The sequence below is a fragment of the Brassica napus genome, chromosome A4 (genome assembly GCF_020379485.1).
Source record: "Brassica napus cultivar Da-Ae chromosome A4, Da-Ae, whole genome shotgun sequence".
Lineage (NCBI taxonomy): Eukaryota > Viridiplantae > Streptophyta > Magnoliopsida > Brassicales > Brassicaceae > Brassica > Brassica napus.
In genome coordinates, this window is record NC_063437.1 from 20,293,824 (window position 1) to 20,312,460 (window position 18,637).

At 37.4% G+C, this 18,637-nt stretch overlaps 5 protein-coding genes across 6 annotated transcripts; 2 read left to right on the forward strand and 3 right to left on the reverse strand.

Annotated features, from left to right (window-relative positions):
* Positions 1-218: 218 nt before the first annotated feature.
* LOC106447549 (glycosyltransferase-like At2g41451) lies at positions 219-3,613 on the forward strand. Its single transcript, XM_013889498.3, has 9 exons — positions 219-1,423; positions 1,516-1,665; positions 1,749-1,801; positions 2,123-2,231; positions 2,318-2,452; positions 2,653-2,697; positions 2,770-2,957; positions 3,053-3,194; positions 3,266-3,613. The coding sequence occupies exons 1-9, from the start codon at positions 1,121-1,123 to the stop codon at positions 3,611-3,613; spliced, it is 1,473 nt and encodes a 490-aa protein (XP_013744952.2). The 5' UTR covers positions 219-1,120.
* Positions 3,614-3,755: 142 nt separating this feature from the next.
* On the forward strand, positions 3,756-6,837 carry LOC106447548 (DNA-(apurinic or apyrimidinic site) endonuclease, chloroplastic). The gene is made up of 11 exons (XM_013889496.3): positions 3,756-3,954; positions 4,166-4,322; positions 4,392-4,447; positions 4,572-4,651; positions 4,821-5,278; positions 5,345-5,455; positions 5,536-5,679; positions 5,759-5,806; positions 6,139-6,219; positions 6,298-6,457; positions 6,548-6,837. Exons 1-11 carry the CDS (start codon positions 3,902-3,904, stop codon positions 6,667-6,669), a joined length of 1,470 nt encoding a protein of 489 aa, XP_013744950.2. The 5' UTR covers positions 3,756-3,901; the 3' UTR covers positions 6,670-6,837.
* A 792-nt stretch (positions 6,838-7,629) lies between these two features.
* BNAA04G23950D (embryo-specific protein ATS3A) lies at positions 7,630-8,989 on the reverse strand. The gene is made up of 3 exons (XM_013889499.3): positions 8,732-8,989; positions 8,540-8,647; positions 7,630-8,076 (listed from the first exon to the last, which is right to left on the reverse strand). The coding sequence occupies exons 1-3, from the start codon at positions 8,849-8,851 to the stop codon at positions 7,753-7,755; spliced, it is 552 nt and encodes a 183-aa protein (XP_013744953.2). The 5' UTR covers positions 8,852-8,989; the 3' UTR covers positions 7,630-7,752.
* A 764-nt stretch (positions 8,990-9,753) lies between these two features.
* Positions 9,754-11,502, reverse strand: LOC106450296 (peroxidase 25). The gene is made up of 4 exons (XM_013891942.3): positions 11,227-11,502; positions 10,955-11,134; positions 10,715-10,877; positions 9,754-10,251 (listed from the first exon to the last, which is right to left on the reverse strand). Exons 1-4 carry the CDS (start codon positions 11,440-11,442, stop codon positions 9,830-9,832), a joined length of 981 nt encoding a protein of 326 aa, XP_013747396.2. The 5' UTR covers positions 11,443-11,502; the 3' UTR covers positions 9,754-9,829.
* A 1,237-nt stretch (positions 11,503-12,739) lies between these two features.
* LOC106447552 (U4/U6 small nuclear ribonucleoprotein PRP4-like protein) lies at positions 12,740-15,725 on the reverse strand. Of its 2 annotated transcripts, none has more exons than XM_048778682.1 (7): positions 15,621-15,725; positions 15,470-15,547; positions 15,141-15,245; positions 14,082-14,775; positions 13,549-14,005; positions 13,268-13,465; positions 12,740-13,170 (listed from the first exon to the last, which is right to left on the reverse strand). In XM_048778682.1, exons 3-7 carry the CDS (start codon positions 15,229-15,231, stop codon positions 12,973-12,975), a joined length of 1,638 nt encoding a protein of 545 aa, XP_048634639.1. In that variant the 5' UTR covers positions 15,232-15,245; positions 15,470-15,547; positions 15,621-15,725; the 3' UTR covers positions 12,740-12,972. The 2 variants fall into 2 exon arrangements, with proteins under 2 accessions (XP_048634639.1, XP_013744954.2); XM_013889500.3 differs by having other exon boundaries at positions 15,470-15,539; positions 15,621-15,714.
* Positions 15,726-18,637: the final 2,912 nt, after the last annotated feature.

Consider the following 18,637-nt stretch of genomic DNA (forward strand, 5'->3'; position numbering starts at 1 on the left):
CATTTGACAAAATGAAGTAAAGTACATTTCTAGACAGGCTTGTTCAAGCTCATTGGAACGGTTTTGGTTTGGTTTATTATATGCAATAGGCGATAGCTACAAGCACTAGTAGCCAAACTCAAAGGTAGATGCTTATTAGTTTCCCAGATCAGAGCTTGATTCTCATGAGTCATCAACAACCATAAGAAGGTAAAACTATCTTATCGAGGTTAGGCACAGATGCAAAAGGTCAGGATCCAGGAGAGTCAAATGTGTCATCGTCATCACCCAATCCATACAGTCATATTACAACAAACTCATCTTACAGGTCGGTTATGAATTATGAGACGAACCAGACCCGGAGAACATAATGTTCTCCGCAATTAGTAAATTACCCAATAAAAACGGGCCTTGAAGCTTAGAGTTTTTACTCGAGTCTTGGAGGCCGTAATATTTAGGATTAATATAATTCCCAAACCCAAGTGTGTGTTATGCACTTGAGCTTCGAGTTTCTCAGTTTGTTACCTCACTTTTTTAACCTGTAGAATTTCACTTTCTTATTTTTTTTTGTCTTTGGGTTCTATGGAAAATGTAGACACATTGTCGAACCTGATATCATCAGTAGATTATTATGCTAAAAACAATAGAAAATTGAATAATTTTATATAGAAAAAGAAAAAATATTAATCTGCTTTTTAGAGGGTAATTTTTTCTTACAATTTTATGTATGTAAGCCACATGGCTTTCACTGATTAACCTAAGGATGATAAGTCTTAACATAAAACATTAGAAATTAGTTACCATATATAATTGGCGTTACCAAAGTTGACTGATTTTCTTCTTCAGTTTTGGACTCAACATAAATGTTATTTTTCTTATTACTCATTTCTTTTGCAAATGTATTTAGTATAAATTGTTATTCAAAGTCAAAGTTCAAAAATTAGTTTATTACCAAACTTTGCATTTAGTGGAGTATATATTATATATTTGCTCTTATTTTATTGATGTTCCTGAAGATTAAAAAAATTACAAGAAAGGCTAACTGACAAAACGGCTCCTTCTTTCAGTTTCAAGTATCATCTCTCTCTCACAACGTATACATTCATCCCTTGCGTTTCTTGCTGCATTCTCAGTTTCTCACATGGCGTCTGGTCTCTACTCCTCCTCAAAACCATCTCTGTCTTCTTCTTCATCATCTTTTTCGTGGCTGTTCTTGCTATTGACCCTTCTTCCTCTCTCCTTAGCCTGCTTTGCCTTCCTCCTCCAGTGGCCAGGAGGAATCAACGATTGGTTTACTGATAACTATCCATTCCCAGGAATGTCCCCAATCTCCAAGAAAAGTTCTGACTCAGGCTGCGTTTCTCTTCTTGGTCAGAGCCATGCTACATCGTTTCCTTATCTCAAAGACTTGAATCTTGACCACAAGATTGATCTGAAACCTAAGGTTAGATCTCTTAAAACCATTCTTGTATTTTACTTAAGATAAAATATGATAATCAAAGATGGTATGTTTTGTGTTGTGTTGTGTTGTGTTAGATATGTATAACTACCAGCACTTCAGCTGGATTAGAACAAACATTGCCATGGATATTCTATCACAAGGTCATTGGAGTTTCAACCTTTTATCTATTTGTTGAAGGCACTGCTGCTTCCCCAAATGTCTCTCGTGTTTTGGAGACTATTCCAGTGAGCTTTTCCAGAGTTCTTGATTAGTCATTATGTATCTTATGTTCCTTCTTTCTCACAATGAAATTTTTTTTTATTTTAAGGGTGTAAACGTTATATACAGGACAAGAGAACTCGAAGAAGAGCAGGCTAAAAGGTATTCTTGTGTCTTGTGTTTTTTCATTATGCTATTGATATATATCATGGGTTTTTTTTTTTTACTTTTGACTATGATATAAGTCCTGTCATTATGTTATGAAATTTATTGGTTATTGATTGGTGTAATCTTGTGTGTTTACATCTTTGAATCTTGATCCATCAAGACTGCTCACCTCTAAAATGGTTCTCTTGTAGAGATGTAATCATAGATCAAATAATCTGAGAGGCTTTTATTTGCGTAATCTTTGTACTGGTCTAAAATGGTTCTTGCAAAAGATCAAATAACTTGAGAGGCTTCATCATATGTCTTTTTTTACAGCCGGATTTGGAATGAGACTTGGTTACATAAATTTTTCTACAAACCATGTAACTACGAGTTATTCGTCAAACAAAACTTGAATATGGAAATGGCTATCACCATGGCTAGGGTACTATGTTATACTTCATAGTAGTTTTGGACACATACATTTATAGTCATAGTCAACAGTTTTATCAGATTCTCTACTTTTTATAGGATGATGGTATTGACTGGATACTGCATCTGGACACTGACGAGCTTGTGCATCCTTCTGGAGCCAGTGAATACTCGTTAAGAAGTCTCTTCAGAGAGGTTCCTGCAGATGTGGACGCGGTTATCTTTGTAAATTACGTGAGTTAGAAATATTTTTTTAAAAATTTCTCTAAAATAGAAGAACTCTATTATACATATGGTTTACTCCAATGAATTTATAATAGAGCTTTTTATATTTTTAGGAGAAATCTTTGAAAATTAAGTGAGTTAGTGGATACTTTGAGTTGGTTTTTAGTCTTTCTTCGGTTTGTTGATGTGAAGAAATTCACTTGTTTCAGGAGAGCAGTGTTGAGAGAGATGATATCAAGGAACCTTTCACTGAGGTACATAACATTGTATCATCATCTATAAGACTATAAACTAGCTGTCTTGAGTATTTTTTTTATAACTTTTAGGTGTCAATGTTCAAGAAGAACTATGAACATGTTCCAAGAGATGTCTACTTTGAAAACTTTAAAGAAGCAACTCATGGCAATAAAAACTATTTTCTCACATATGGAAATGGAAAATCTGCTGCTAGGATTCAAGATCATCTACGTCCTAATGGTGCTCATCGATGGTATAACTACAAGAAGATCCCCAAGTATGTTCTCTTTGTCCTCCTCATTGACTTGGCTTATACTCTTATGGTTTCGTAATATGACATTGATCTCTCTCTCTATTCTTTGTTGCGATTAGTTTCATTTACCTAGATGAAGCAGCAGTTCTGCACTACACTTACTCAAGATTTTCAGATCTTACTTCAAGACGCGACCGATGTGGATGCAAACCAACTAGAGAGGATGTCAAGAGATGTTTCATGCTAGAGTTTGACAGAGCAGTGAGTTTGGTTTTGATTTGTGTTTTTTTGTAATAGCTCTTGGTCATTAATTTTTTTTTGTTTCATGCAAGGCATTCATCATTGCTTCATCATCAACTTCAGAGGAAATGCTTCAATGGTACAGAGAACATGTTGTATGGACTGATGAAAAACTCAAACTCAAACTTCTCAAGGAGGGTATCCTGACTCGCATCTATGCACCAATGGTTATAATCCAAGAGCTAAGAGAAGCAGGTGTTTTCACCTCAGTGGTGACCTCAGCTCACATGTCTTTCTCAAACAAATCAAGCATTTCTAGAGAATCATCATCATCTCAAGCAACTGTTAGGAAAGTGTTGGAGTTTGATGACACTAATGATCTTGTTTGTGAATCTAAAGTAGATTCAGCCGTACCACCTCAATCTCCTCCAAGTGTTTAAACTGAGTCTGATGTAATTTTTTTTTTTTGCTTGGATTTTTATATACAAAGAGGAGGAATATTAGAGCAGGCTTTTGTGGATGGATCTCATTGGTCCATTCATATAAAAACTCTTATGTAGAATGCTTCTATTACAGGATCCAACAGTTTTATCATTCTTTATTTTTGGTCTTTGACATGAACATGTGTCTATAAACGGCGCGTGCGTGTACGCGCGTATTTGAGCGAGTGAAACTTCTACAAAGACACTCCTTTTTTGGCGGTTCTTTCTTACAGTGACCTTTTATCGATGAACAAGGTTCTTCAGTTAGGTCTCCAGAGCTCCGTCGTCCAAGCCGCCAAGTACGTGTTCTTCTTCTTCTTCCTCCTCCTGTTCAATGTTTAAGCCTTTTCTGTGTTGTTACCTTCTGATTCCTTTCTTACATTGGAACAAACCAAACCATTGATGTCGGATCTCTTCTGGGTTCTGTCTGAATTGCAAAAAGTTATAACCTTTTTCCAACTTTTGATGATTCTACTGAGTGAAAGTTTGTTACTTTTTCGATGATTATAGGTTTCTGGTGGTGGTGCCCTTTAGGAGCTTAAGATTTGGTTCATCAATCGTTAGTGTTAGAGTAGGAACAAGCAGTTTCAACAAGAGGCTTATGTCAAATGCTACATCAAAGTCTGTACCTTTATCCATCAACAACAGCAAGGGAAAGCCAATGAAGGTAGTGCTTCATCATTTCGCTTGTTCTGGTTACCTACTCATGTTTAATTGTTGGTTTTGATGTGTATAGCGAAGTGATAATGACATTGAGGCAATGACGGTTCAAGAACTTAGAGCCACATTGAGGCAAGCTTATGAGCCTTTCTTTATTTATTTTTGTTATTCTTTATGTGTACATTCAAATTCTTGTGACATTTGGAACGGTTGTGTATTCATTCATATTACAATGGGTTTTTTTATTGCATTATAGGAAACTTGGACTACCTGTGAAGGGACTCAAAAAGGAACTTATCTCAACTTTAAAACTTCATATGGACAACAGTTCACAAGGTATGTCCTTGCACACCAAGAACACACACTTTATCTCTATCTCATGTATGGAATGTAATAAGAAGGAATGTGGACTTGTTTGCATTTTAGTTTCAAAATTGCTATAGCTTCTGATGTCATGTGAAGGCAGAACATACTTTTTGGTTCTGAGCTTGTTTATGTGTTACAGATGAAAGTTCTGGTGCAGAGAAAATGGAGACCACTTCATCCACCCTTTCAGAGAGTGTCACTATCAAAAGAAAAACCAGAAACCAGGAAGAGGCTGATGATGATTATTATGGCAATGACAATGGAGAGAAGAAAGTTAAACAGTCCACTGAGAAAAACTTGAAAGTGAAAGTTTCTTCAAAAGAGGAAGAAGCATCACTGACCATTGTCGTCTCATCCTCCAATCAAAGTGAACCGTGGACGGTACTTGCTCATAAGAAGCCTGAGAAAGACTGGAAAGCTTATAACCCAAAGACAATGAGACCTCCTTCTCTACCAGAAGGCACCAAGTCTGTGAAGATTATGACTTGGAATGTTAATGGACTGAGAGCATTGTTGAAGTTAGAGAGCTTCTCTGCTCTTCAGCTTGCACAAAGAGAAGATTTCGATGTGTTGTGCTTGCAGGAGACTAAAATCCAGGTCGCTACATAACATCTTAAGTAGTTTCTTCTCTAGATTTAATAACATCTATTGCAATCATAGCAGGTGAAGGATGTTGAGGAGATCAAGAAAGCACTTATTGAAGGCTATGATCATAGTTACTGGTCCTGCAGCGTCTCAAAACTTGGTTACTCTGGAACTGCTATTATCTCACGGGTAACATATCCATTTTATCTTATATGCCAAAAAAATAAATGTAAATGTGTTCTCTAATCAAAGTTGGTCTATTGAAACAGATAAAACCACTCTCGGTTAGATATGGTACTGGTCTATCTGGATCAGACCATGACACGGAAGGACGCATTGTGACTGCAGAGTTTGAATCATTCTACTTGATAAACACTTATGTTCCTAACTCTGGAGATGGCTTGAAAAGACTGGTACTTCCTCAAATTTTAAGGCGTTTAAGTTTCTAACAGTTTTCTTTAATTTTAACAAAATGTTTTTGGGGTTTTGAAGTCATACAGGGTTGAAGAATGGGATCGAACCCTCAGCAATTACATCAAAGTATGAAACTTTTCTTCAGGTTTCTTCATTTATTGTATTCTATCCGTTTCAAAATGATCTATGTTTTAGAGTTTCACATATATTAAGAAAAATAGTAATTTTTGATTATAAATGTATTGTTTTTTGTGATCAACTATTTTCCCAATAGAAATTCATTAATCACAATTAATTTTATAATTTGCAAATATTTACTTAATCAAAAATGCATTGAAAATATTAAAAAATATATATCTTTTTAAAACAATTTTTTTCTCTAAAACATGATGTTTTTTTGGAACAGAAGAAGTATATTCTTGCTTACATAGACCTCAATGGCCTTTTTGCATGTGCAGGAGCTGGAGAAGACTAAACCTGTAGTCTTGACTGGTGATCTAAACTGTGCTCATGAAGAAATCGACATCTACAATCCTGCGGTAACTACAACTCAGATTCTTGTTTTTGGTGTCATTGAATAACATTTGAAAGTTATAATCACCTCTCTTTATGATTAGGGGAACAAAAGAAGTGCTGGTTTCACAATAGAAGAAAGACAATCATTTGGAGAAAACTTCTTGGAGAAGGGCTTTGTGGATACTTTTAGAAAGCAGCATCCTGGTGTTGTTGGTTATACTTATTGGGGTTATCGCAGTGGTGCACGCAAAACCAATAGAGGTAACTAAGTCTGCGTTAAAAAAAACTGTTGATAGTTATTTGGTTTAATATTTGGATTGTTGAAACTAGTGAATTGGTGTGTGGAAACAGGATGGAGACTGGACTACTTCTTGGTGTCTGAATCGATTGCAGGCAATGTCCATGATTCTTACATTCTCCCTGATATCAGTGGCAGTGATCATTGCCCCATTGGCATTATTCTCAAGCTCTGATCTATTTCAGAGCTTCACTCTTCCATGCTTTTTGTTTTGGTGTTTTGGATTTGTTCTAAATGGTTATCAGCGACAGAGTTTTTTTCCTTTTCTTTCAGTAAAGATATTACCTCAAACAGAACAATTAGTTCCTAGTATTGGCCAATATATGCTTATGATTTACTTTCATTGCGCTTCTTGTTTACTAGTTCATTGTAAATAAATGCCAAAAATAAATAGAAATCAATCTATCAAATTGAGTTGAGAATACAGAAACAACATGTAAGAAATCTTCTTTAATTAAAAAAAATAAGAACAAGAGTTGGGATATACTCCATTATTCCAAAATAAGATACATGCAAACTAGCTGCAACCTCTCTCAACATATCATCATACAATATCGAATGATGTGAGAGCCTCAAGATCTTGCTCCAGGGTTTGATCGGACCGTTGTCTTCATTTTCATGTTCTGCGCAGTGTGCGCATATCATTACAGTAAACTCCTTTCTCGCTCCCCATGCACATAGTCTTTCTCTTAATGTCTTTAAAACTCTGTACGCTACTTTTCCACGTTCTATACTTGAGCACCAACACTTGTGCTTTAGAGAAATTTGTGAAGGGTTTTACTTATGTCAGCAAAGGGAGAACTACAAGAAACTGAGTTACACAAAGCTGTCTATGCCATTAGTTAGATCCTATGCGCATGCATGCAGATGCATGCATTTGCCTGGCGAAAGGGCCTCAACAGTCAACATGACTTGGGGTTATACGGACGGCTAAAAATAGCTTATACGATCATTTCAACCATTATTTGTTGGTTTATCTGTACGTTTGTATAATGATTTTATTCTTAATAACAGACAATATATTTGTTAAATAGAAAAGAAAACGTTGCACTAACTTTATTATGCTTTTCTTCCCTATTTTTATTTATTTCATATAAAAAGGACTTGTCCACTTGCTATGCCTCAAACTTGCAAGAGATCAAATCAAGGCATTATATAACTTTTTTTTTGAAACACACATTTTCTCTTTTCACTTTAAGCCACAAAAGTAGCAAACCCACAGATAGTCAACCTTTTGTTCTTTATTTATTTATTAATCTTACATAGCAGCAACGGAGGCAATAATGGGTTGAGAAGACTTGTCACTGGCACTGGACTGAGAAGACTTGCCATTAGCAAGGCCGTTGCAGACGTCAAAGCCGTACCAAACACCGTTTGGCAAGAAGAGGTTAAAGTAGAAAGTGACTGATCTGATGGATGAGCCGTAGATCTTAACGTTCTCTGGTTTCCAGCCGTCGGATCCTTGCCTGAGTAGGTGGAGATAACATACGTCACGCATACACGGTCCCGTTATCTTGTATGTGTCCGAAGAACACCTTTCAAATGCCCTAGACTTTGGATCGTCTAGTCTCTTCACGAATACCTGATCACCCAAGAAATGATGTTTATTTACTTTTGAAAGGGTTAAAGATATATTCACTTCTTTCCCCTAATCTATCACACAAAAACAAAGACCATGTGACGAAATTTCTAGATTAACACCTTTTTAATGTTTTGAATATGCATTATCGTATATTTAGTTTTAAAAGTCATATATACTCTATTTTTAATATTTTAAGAAGCTAAGCCAAATACTCATAAATTCACATTCTAAAGCAAAAGTCCTTACCAATCAAATCATAATCAAAACTTTTGACAAAAAAAATCGAAATTTTAGATCTAAATTTTCTCAAATTTGATGAGAATCTTGAAGACCAATCATATACAGAGAATTATGTGATTAAAATTTTGATTGATTACAGATTTATTTTCCATAGAATTAAATCTGATTTATGGGTATATTGTAGATCCAAAACTCATAAAGTCAATGAACTAAAAGAACTCACCTCGTTGCCGTACACATCACCAAACGCGACACTGATCTTATCTCTGGTGTAAGAGACCGAGGAACAGCTTGTCTTAATGATTACTGTGTAAGAACACACTTTCGCACCCTGAAATTTAGATACAAAACAAATTAGTCAACCAATAAGTTGTTTCTTTAATTCATGGATCAATGGATCGAAATTGGTTACTACCTCTAGCTTTGGTTTAGGGAGAAATGAATCAACCGGTCCAGGTCTTGTGGTGACGAAAGATCTTGCAGATGTAACAGAGAACAATACAAAGAGGAACAAAGAAATCGCTAGTCGGATCATTTTTGTAATCGACCTCTACTTTGAGTTGAAATGGTTTGGAGATGAACAAAAAGGTCAATCTCTTTTGTTTGTTTGGACAAAGCAATGATTCTAGATAGAGATACCGACACGAGGATCACGTTCATTTTATACTCCAAACTATTTTATGTTCTGTTTGTTTGGAGGAATTTAATTGGTTGTGGATTTGCCAGCTAGAATTAAACTGTCTTTTTCAATGGTATATTATGCATAGTTATCCCCAACCACTATGGAAACAAATAAACAATCATTCATAAAAAAGGGGAGTTAGTAAAATTAGATTTGTACAGTATTTACCACTTATATATTACCTTGAATATCAGTAAGAATTTGGGAAGTACTCTTTTCTACATTTGCTCTTTCCTAATTTGGTAACCTTGTTTATGAAGTAAGAACTGGAAGCAAAGTTCATTTTGGATTCTGGTTTATTTATCCTGGTTTTCAAACTACGTTCTTATCTGAGTGTGTACTGGATTACTTAAACACTGGGCCTTGTGCTATAATCCTCAACTAAATTTCATTATGTATTATTTTACCAACTACTTTTTGTACTATATTATTTCTTGTTGAAAATTTAAAATTTAGTCTTTTTTTCTCTTAAATGGAAAACCTTTTATTAATACTTGACATAAGCTTACAGATTACTACTACATTAACAGTAGTCATTATTTTGAAGGAAGAATTAGATAAAATTAAAACTTATAAATACCATAGTCATCGTTTTATACATCATTTTGAATTGTCCATGATAAAACGTTAAATGCTAGAAAATTTAACACCAGTAATTTGTTTGCCATTCAATTTGATTGATATTTGTATGCTTTGTAGATAAATAATACAAGGATTAAAAGACAATTACAGAAAATACTCTATAACGACAAAGATTAACTAACCCACAATGTTTTTTTCAAACATGACAATGGTATTATTTATATATATTTTTCTTACGTTTAACTCAAACTAGTTCACTTGAGAACAAATTTTCCTAACCTCACCATCGACATCTGTTTTTACATCGATGGAACTCATCTTAATCATAGCTTTACCAAACTCATTATCAAACCTAAACCCTAACAAGCCTCTAATAGTACTCGCATACTTCTTCACCATGTCATTTGTCTCAGAGTCCGACCAAAGCCGTTGGTCCGACTCCAAAATACCGTTACCGTCTCGTAGGTTCTTGAAGAAGCTTACATCAAAATTTGATGGACTGCCAATGTCAAGAGCAACACGTTTCGAACCGTCTCCATTGGGAGGACAAAGAGTCTTCAGCTGCGTTAGAAACGATGGGCTTATGGTTGGGTCGGAGTTTCCAGTCACCGTAAAGTTGTACAAACGATAGCGGAAAAATTGACAGTCCGTTTGTCCTATTGTATGTGCACCTGCATGCATGAGGATAAAACGGGTTAATAATTTGGAGAAAAAAAAAACGGTAAATGTTCATTATATAACAGCTATGAACAAATCATGAAGCAGATTTTTCAAAGTAGTGGTTCAACTAATGAGTAATGAATAACCGCGTTATGCATCCGGATTAAAGTCCAATGATCCTCAACTAATGGATAAAATAAACAGACCGGTCCTAAAATTTTGAAGGCCATAAATTTTTTAGAATAAATTTTAGTAATAATCTGGTGACTCAAGACTCCATATATTAATTCTTTAAAATTTGGGGTTAAAATGATTGTGTCATTAGATTTTTATAAAACCAATTCTTATATTAAAAATGAAAAAATAAATAGACGCAGCAAAAAAATGTAACTAATAATTTTTATAAAAAAAAAGTAAACACTTATTTTCGTGCGGGTATTAACTAGCATATAATGAGTGAACAAATAAACATACCAAGTAGAGTGACGAGATCATGAGTATCCAATCCTTTAGCTTGAAACTTTTGCTTTTGAACAGCAACAGAGTCAAGTGGAGAAGGTAGATTCGATGCTTCCGATGCTAATGAGATTCTACCGTCTTTACGACCCGTTGGAACTGTCCAGCTTGGTCCAGAACTCTATTTCAACGCGTAATCAATTAAAATAACCAAAGAATTTAAGTAAAATCCTAATTAGGTTTAGTAAACTTGCGTACCAAGTCAACAGCGTCACGAGCAGCAAGTGCAAGTATATCTGCACATGACACAACTTCAGGACACACAGACTCAAGCCGAGCTTTCGCATCGTCTATCACTTCAAATCCTCTTAGACCACTACTCGCTAGAGCTGCTTGCTCAGCAGACTTCCCTTTAATCAAAACCGATCCATCACAACCCTAATATATAATAGGTCAAAATTCAACAATCAAATAACTTGTAAATAGAATTGGTTTACTAAAGGAGATTGAGATGAAAGAAGAGTTGAAACCTGAACAAAACAGTCATGAAAGTGAAGCCTAAGCAAGCCTGGGGAAATGGTGGGATCAGAATCGAAATGGGATTCAACGGTGGACCGTACTATGGACTCAGCTTTTGGACATGAAGTTGAATAATAACCATTTTTTAACGACTGACTTCTCACTTCTGCTCCCAATACCAACACTATTATCATTACATAACAATAGTTACCAAAGTAAACTCCCATTATTTTTTCCTAACTCTTTTAAATCTTTGTGATCGATTAACGTACACTGATGTTCAAGCACCAACACAAATTAGTATATATATACACAAACGCCCACACATATCTACACTTTCATATGCCAGCCTTTGTCTCAATGGAACCGTGTGGGGACTCATAGTGCCTTCTTTTCCTATTGTTTATTTATTTGTATTGGTAAATACACTTGGTTGCCACTATGATGACTGATTGGGTTTTATTTCTATATTATTTTTATTTAGTTTCCGCTAAATATTACATATAATTATCTGTAAATATGTAAAACATGTGTTATTCGGAAGATACAACAACATTACAAGATTGTGGGTAACAAAATATGTAATATTAAATTTGTGTGAGAGTGACGAAGAAGCAACAATTATTTTCATAAAGATTTATTTTCAAAATATAATGTCTACAAGTTTTGGCTAACGTCCTTTTCAAGATCAATTTAAAAAGAATAAAAATTTACGTCCTTACAAAATATCGGTGATTCGTTTGCTTTACGTAAAAGCTTATTTGATCTCTCCTCAAAACTTTTATCAATCCATGAAGTAAGCAAACGTGTTCACAACTTAGATCGATAGAAGCCGTCACTGGTGTTTCCCGTTCACATCAGCATCTCTTGTAGTTTCAACTCTCAATTCTAATCTTTCTTTTGTTTCCTACAAAAAGAAGAAACCAATAATAGAGATGATATCAATATAGAAGAAAAGCAATAAGGATAAAAACCCATTAACCATCTCTTGTTTGGTAGTATTACACACACACCTTCATGGTTCCAACCTATAATGCATGGTGGGCAGTATTAGTTTATTACATTGTACACAAGTATTTGTATTATATTGACAAAGAATTCATATGATAGTGCTGATGTTTGTTATATATTGTAATTATGTGTAGATATGTAAAACATGCGTTATTTGGATGTAGTATTTAATTTGTGAGATTACGAAAAAGAAACATTCCAATTCATTCCTCACTATCTATATATATAAAAATTGTACAAATTATCTCATGTATGGGAGAGTAATGTGATATCAAACTTTGGTATCAAATACAATCGATTAAGAATTTGTATCTTTTACTGATCACGTATCATGTGATAATTTTCAGTTTACACATCACAATGAAGACAATATAGAGAGAATTAGGTGATGAAAAACTCATTTAATAGCTAATATAGCTCGCAAGTCAACTCATTGACCAACATTTCAATTCTAAACATATCTCAACTCTTATAAGAAACAGAACATTGCTTGAGTTCCTTGTACAATCTATATAGCAACGTAACTTTTTTTTTTGTTAACATGGTGTAAAGTAGAGTTTCAGGGAAACAAAGTTCAGTCATCTGCTTTTTTGTTCAACGCAGTGGCAAAAATCTCAAAGACAATGTATCATCATCCTGACTACAAACAACACCAATTTAAAGATTCTCTCTGGCAGGCTAATCTCTAAACCTCTCAACTCCAAGTTTTTTCTCTCTCTCTCTCGGAAGTATGATGAATAAAGAAGCTAGAGATCTACGTCCATTGTTTCTCCGCCTTGGTCTTCTTCTTCTTCTTCGTTGCTACTGCTTGTCCAAAGCTTGATGGTACGGTCATGTGACACAGTTGCGATACACGAGCTATCTGCAGTGATATCCAGAGAAGCGACTTTTGACTCGTGTCCTGCTAAGCTTTTCACAAGCGAGAAGTCTCTGCCTGACCATATCTGTTATACACAAAAATGCACAAAAAGAAGTAGAAATCAAACTATAAGCAAATGAAACAGAAGCTTGATAGGAAAGGGACTAGAGAAGAGAAATTACATTGACTTTCATGTCGTATGATGCAGTGGCCAGGAAGTAGCCTTCTTGTGGTTCATACTTAACTTGAGACACAAGGTTAGCATGAGCTGGTATGATATACAACGACTTTCTCATTCTCAAATCCCAAATACGGCACTGGTTATCCTCACCACCAGATGCTAAGTGATAGCCATTTGGAGAGAAAGTCACTGAGAGAACCTGGAGAAGCATAAAGAAACAGAGGAACATTAGTATATGATCTCGTTTTTGGCTGAGAAAGAGGATCAAAACTTGGTTCTTACCGGTTTGATATGTCCTTGGAAGACGAGAATACTCCTACCAGTGCGGAGATCCCAAACCCGTGCAAGTGAATCAAGCCCAGAGGAAGCTGCTAATGCACCATCTTGCTGAAACGCAATTCCGTAGACGCTGCGACTGTGACCTTCTTGCAAAAGCAGCTCTGCTCCTGTGTTTATGTCCCACAGTCTCCATGTTTTGTCGAAGCTTGTTGTCCCTAGGTACTTCCCTGATGGGTGGAAGGCAACACGTGCAAGACGGTCCAAATGACCTTCAAAAGTTTGTAGGAGTGTGCCATCGGTTTTCCACAGCTTTGCGGTTCGATCAGCGGAAGCAGTTGCTAGACAGTCATCCACAGGGGAGAAGACTACATCGGTTGCACGTTCTTTGTGGTCCTTCAAGACAGCAATCTTGTTTGTAACTTGAGGCATCTCCCATAGTTTAGTAACTCCACTCAGAGAACTAGCCAAAGAAAAAAAACCACAAATTACTAAAACAGAAGAGGAATCATGTAAGGGACAAATGCATTTAGACATACCATGTGGCAAGTATCTTTCCATCTCTTGAGAAGGAGCAGCCAGTTAGAGGACGATCATCCCCAAAGTTACTGCAATCAAGAGCCAAGCCTTTAGCCTGCTTCAAAGCCCATTTAGTCTCTGCCTCCACATCTTCATCTGGATCATCCCTCCTCCGCTTAGCACGCTGAATCCTCACAGCAGCTCTCTTAATCGAAAACTTAGCAATCTCTATCCTAGCCTCTCTCAGCTCCTTCGGACCCTCAGTGAAAAACGGGTACTGAAGCTCTTCCTCGTCCACTTCTTCTTTTGGAGCCGCGTCATCTTCGTAAGCTTGTAGCAGTTTATCCAACTGTCCGCCGATGTCAAGCCTAGCCATAAGCTGAGCCAGCCTAGCTCTTCTCTCCATCTCCTGTTCTCCAAACAGAGTAATGGGCTCACCAAGTCGTCTAAGCCGGTCTCTAACGGATTTGTCGTTTGTTGGCACTGCGATAGCAGCAGCACGGCGCTTTATCAGCAGCTCTTGCATTGCCTTCTCTTGTCTTTCCCTGACCTGCTTACTCTCTTCAGATATTACATAATGTTCATCATCTGATTCAGAATCTGAGTCACTAGCTTTCGCTCCACCGTTTTGTGGTGGCCTAAAAGTAGGTGGGCGGGCCACTGGTATTGGAGCCATTGGTGGAGGAAAAGAAGGAGGTGGTATGGGAGAGACGCCTGCAGTTATAGTAAAGAGAGAGTTAGGGATTGAACCGTGCATAGTAATCTATTATCTTTTTCTTTTCCAACAAAGGCTATACTATTATACTATCCTATGAGGATTCCAAACCCGAAAGTCAACTAGGTGGAACTGTATCAACATAAACCATAGCAGAAGGTTGATTCCAAACACTACATGCTAGTAATCTACCATTTCTTTTTCCAACAAAGGCTATACTATCTTATGAGGATTCAGAACCCCAAAGCCAACTCGGTGGAACTGTATCAACATAAACCGAAGCAGAAGACTGATTCCGAGCACCAAGTTGCTAGTAATCTATAATCTTAGATGTAAACAATCACTCGAAAACTAAATAACTCACCTGGAACTGGAGCTGCTGTGATTTGAGTAATAGGAACTGCAGGCGAAGCTGATGGTATGAATGAAACATTATCTTCATTGTTGGGTTCCATGTTGAAACAGCAATCTAGACAAAAAAAAACACAAATCAGTTCTCATGGGCATTGCCAACACTAGAGAAAGGTTGCTACTTGCTAAAAATCAAACTCAGTTATAACTAAAAATACTCTCTTGGGAATTTAAACGAACACTTAACAGGCGTATCATCAAAGCTACATTGTTCAGCTTCTAACGCTAATAAAGGGAGAAGCTAACATGAGATTAATCGAAGAAGAACGGATCGTAGCGTACCAGGAAGCTCCGAATCACGACGCAAAGAACGAAGTAGGCTTCGCAGCTGATCTGTGAGCTTTATGTGTTCCTGATAACCTAATCAACAAACCCAATTGTTAAAAAAAAATAAGACTTGCTGAGAAGCAAACAGAAGCGAAAAGAGAGAGACTTTCGAATCGAAGAAGCTTCTTTCTCTCCAAAGGCAGTCGCGCAACGGAGAAGAAGAAGCGGAGGAAGTCGAAATTATAGAAATTGGCTTCTCTGTAGGCGGTAGATCCGGTTTTAGACCCGAATTTTCATTTAATTGGGCTTTAAATGGGCCTTCTTTCTATTATTTTTGAGCAATATATATGGGTTTTCTATTATTATTGGGTAATAAATGGGCTTCATATATAGAAACCCCATTTTAAAAAGAAGCAAAGATAGACTTGTAATTCCTTAAACATTTTACCTTCCTAGTTTCACATGTTGTAATTTTTTTGCTTTTTTTTTTGTTAATGTTCCCATGTAACTTTGTTACGGAGTATGAATGCTACAAGAGTATTATATACACACTTTAATTAGTCCTAGCTACTCCTTTTTTTTTTTTTTTTTTTTTTTAACTTTTATTCATCTTAACTTTATACAATAGTGCAGGGAAGGCCCTGTGAAATAAAGCAAACTAACAGGCCCGACCAAATCTAAAGCCACTACTCTTATCTTAACTCCTAACTCCACCAAGAGCTTCTGCTTCAAAAATCAAAGGACAAGAACCATGTTGCCAGCAATGAGTTCTGTCCCGGAGGAATAATCTGTCTACGGGTCAGAGGATCCAATCTGAGTCTCACTATCTGCTGAACTTCTCTAATAAGAGTACCTGGCGGCTTCTCCAATGCTGAATGAATTCTCTGGTTCCTTTCTTTCCACACCAAATACACTACTGCCTGAAAAATGAGTCTAATCATCAAGGTTACGTTGCTGTCTCTTGACGGAGCAACTAACCACCTCAATACATCCTCAAAACCACTCGGGGGGTTAAGCTGTAATCGTGATACAAAATAGCTCCAGACCTGGTTACTAAACGCACACACGAAAAATAGATGCTGACGATTTTCTTGATTTCCAACGCAAAGCACACAGTTAGAGGGCACATTCAAACCCCATCTCAACAGCCTATCCCTCGTAACCATCCTGTCTCTTGCGGCAACCCAAGAAATAAAGGCATGCTTCGGAATTCTACCTGAAAACCAAACTGCCTTATGCCAGAACACTTCTACTGGGTAAGGATGCAGAACTCTCCACGTTTCACTTGTTGAGAAATGTCCTGTACCCCTCCCAGGCTCCGGGAACCATACGTACTTATCCTCCACTTCAGAACTAATGATCTCCTGTGCATTAGGCAGACACGCCTTCAGTAAGGAAATCAGTGGGCTCCTACTTCTGCTTCGATCCAACCACCAACCATCAGTCGTAAGGGCATCCGCCACCACTGCCTCTATATTAAGTCCCGACACCTGCGGCCCTCTTTCTCCTACCAAGTCGATCAGAGGACCCACAGAGGTCCAGTTATCATACCAAAAACTAGCAATAGTCCCAGAGCCAACTTCACATAAAACCATAGGTCTCGCCAGCGGCCTTAGCTTACAAATGGAACGCCAAATCCAACTTCCTCTCCTCACCGGATCCAAAACCCAGAAGTTCTGACCTCCAATCAAATTCCTCCGCACCCAGGAGACCCATAATGAACCTCCTGCAGTAAATATCAACCATATCAGCTTCAGTCCCAACACTTTGTTCCAGTCTGCTAGTCGCCGCAAACCCAAACCACCAGCTTCTCTAGGAGTACATACTGAGTCCCACGCAATCTTTGCACCTCTAGCTGAATTGGGAGCACCACTCCATAGAAATGCCCCACACATACGCTCCAAAATACCTACACACTCCATCGGTATGATGAACATAGAAGCCCAAAAAGATATGGTCGAGTAGATTACTGCTTGGATTAACTGGAACCTCCCCGCAAACGATAGATGCTTAACCGTCCAAGAGTTAACTCTAGCTGCTATCTTGTCTAGAAGTGGTTGAAAATCCGAGCGAGTCATCTTCTTAGGGGATAGCGGCACACCCAGATACCTTAAAGGCAATGCTCCTTGGGCAATACCCAACTCAATTGCCATCTCCCTGCATCTACTAGAACTACCCACATCCAACAGTAGCTCTGACTTTTGCCTATTGATCTTCAACCCCGAGATCATTCGAAACTCCTCCAGAATTTGCAAAATGCCTCTGAGGGATTCTACAGATCCATCAAAGAAAATCAACACATCATCTGCAAAGCTGAGGTGAGTAATCAACGGATCCTCGCATTCTGGATGTAATCCAAATCTTCCTTCAGTGGCTCCTCTGTCCAACATCTTCGAGAGCACATCCATCGCTATCACAAACAGGAGAGACGAAATGGGATCTCCTTGACGGAGTCCTTTCTTTCCTGGAAAGAAACCATGTAACTCTCCATTGACGGCAATGCTATAAGAGGGAGTAGAGATACATTCTTTTATCCAGTCTATGAACCTTTCAGGCAGCTCAAGTGCAGTTAAGACTTTAAGAAGAAATTCCCAGTTGAGGTTATCATAAGCCTTTGAGATATCAATCTTAAGACAGCCTTTACTCGTAGGTCCCTGGTCATTAAAATCCTTAACTAGCTCTGTCGCTAGTAGGACGTTCTCGCACAACAACCTCTCTTGAACAAAACCAACCTGATTCCTCTGTACTATCTCTGAAACACACAACTTCAGCTTCTTCTTTAACAGCCTAGCCATTACTTTATAGATAGTTGAGCATAACGAAATCGGTCGAAACTGAGACAAATTATCCGCTCCCACCACCTTAGGAATAAGCGAAATAGCAGTGGTATTGAATTGTCTCAGTAGTCTACCCGCTGTAAAGAACTCTCTTATTGCCTCGACCGCATCTACTCCAACAATCTCCCACGTCTCCCAAAAGAATTCCGCTGAGTATCCATCCGGGCCTGGAGCTTTATTCTTAGGCATAGCAAAAAGGGTTGACTTGATATCTGCCTCAGTTGGAATTGAAATAAGCTGAACTGCGACCTCTTGAGGGCATCTGTATGTGAGTAGCCCTCTCAACTCTTCTACTGTAATGTCCTGCATCACCCCTTCTTCAGATCCAAGTAAATTCTGGAAGTAA

What these genes read in the sequence shown, in the direction of transcription:
- LOC106447552 (XM_048778682.1), bottom strand. Translation starts at nt 15,231, where the DNA reads ATGGAACCCAACAATGAAGATAATGTTTCATTCATACCATCAGCTTCG. An exon ending in CACAGCAGCTCCAGTTCCAG is followed by an intron (nt 14,776 to 15,140) that starts GTGAGTTATTTA and finishes CTATAACTGCAG; the next exon opens with GCGTCTCTCCCATACCACCT. An exon ending in CATACGACATGAAAGTCAAT is followed by an intron (nt 13,171 to 13,267) that starts GTAATTTCTCTT and finishes TGTGTATAACAG; the next exon opens with ATATGGTCAGGCAGAGACTT.
- LOC106450296 (XM_013891942.3), bottom strand. Translation starts at nt 11,442, where the DNA reads ATGGGAGTTTACTTTGGTAACTATTGTTATGTAATGATAATAGTGTTG. An exon ending in TTCATGACTGTTTTGTTCAG is followed by an intron (nt 11,135 to 11,226) that starts GTTTCAACTCTT and finishes ATTATATATTAG; the next exon opens with GGTTGTGATGGATCGGTTTT. An exon ending in CTCGTGACGCTGTTGACTTG is followed by an intron (nt 10,878 to 10,954) that starts GTACGCAAGTTT and finishes GCGTTGAAATAG; the next exon opens with AGTTCTGGACCAAGCTGGAC.
- BNAA04G23950D (XM_013889499.3), bottom strand. Translation starts at nt 8,851, where the DNA reads ATGATCCGACTAGCGATTTCTTTGTTCCTCTTTGTATTGTTCTCTGTT. An exon ending in TCCCTAAACCAAAGCTAGAG is followed by an intron (nt 8,648 to 8,731) that starts GTAGTAACCAAT and finishes TCTAAATTTCAG; the next exon opens with GGTGCGAAAGTGTGTTCTTA. An exon ending in GTGATGTGTACGGCAACGAG is followed by an intron (nt 8,077 to 8,539) that starts GTGAGTTCTTTT and finishes TTGGGTGATCAG; the next exon opens with GTATTCGTGAAGAGACTAGA.
- LOC106447548 (XM_013889496.3), top strand. Translation starts at nt 3,902, where the DNA reads ATGAACAAGGTTCTTCAGTTAGGTCTCCAGAGCTCCGTCGTCCAAGCC. An exon ending in TCCGTCGTCCAAGCCGCCAA is followed by an intron (nt 3,955 to 4,165) that starts GTACGTGTTCTT and finishes CGATGATTATAG; the next exon opens with GTTTCTGGTGGTGGTGCCCT. An exon ending in GAACTGCTATTATCTCACGG is followed by an intron (nt 5,456 to 5,535) that starts GTAACATATCCA and finishes CTATTGAAACAG; the next exon opens with ATAAAACCACTCTCGGTTAG.
- LOC106447549 (XM_013889498.3), top strand. Translation starts at nt 1,121, where the DNA reads ATGGCGTCTGGTCTCTACTCCTCCTCAAAACCATCTCTGTCTTCTTCT. An exon ending in GTGTTTTGGAGACTATTCCA is followed by an intron (nt 1,666 to 1,748) that starts GTGAGCTTTTCC and finishes TTTTATTTTAAG; the next exon opens with GGTGTAAACGTTATATACAG. An exon ending in TGCTAGAGTTTGACAGAGCA is followed by an intron (nt 3,195 to 3,265) that starts GTGAGTTTGGTT and finishes GTTTCATGCAAG; the next exon opens with GCATTCATCATTGCTTCATC.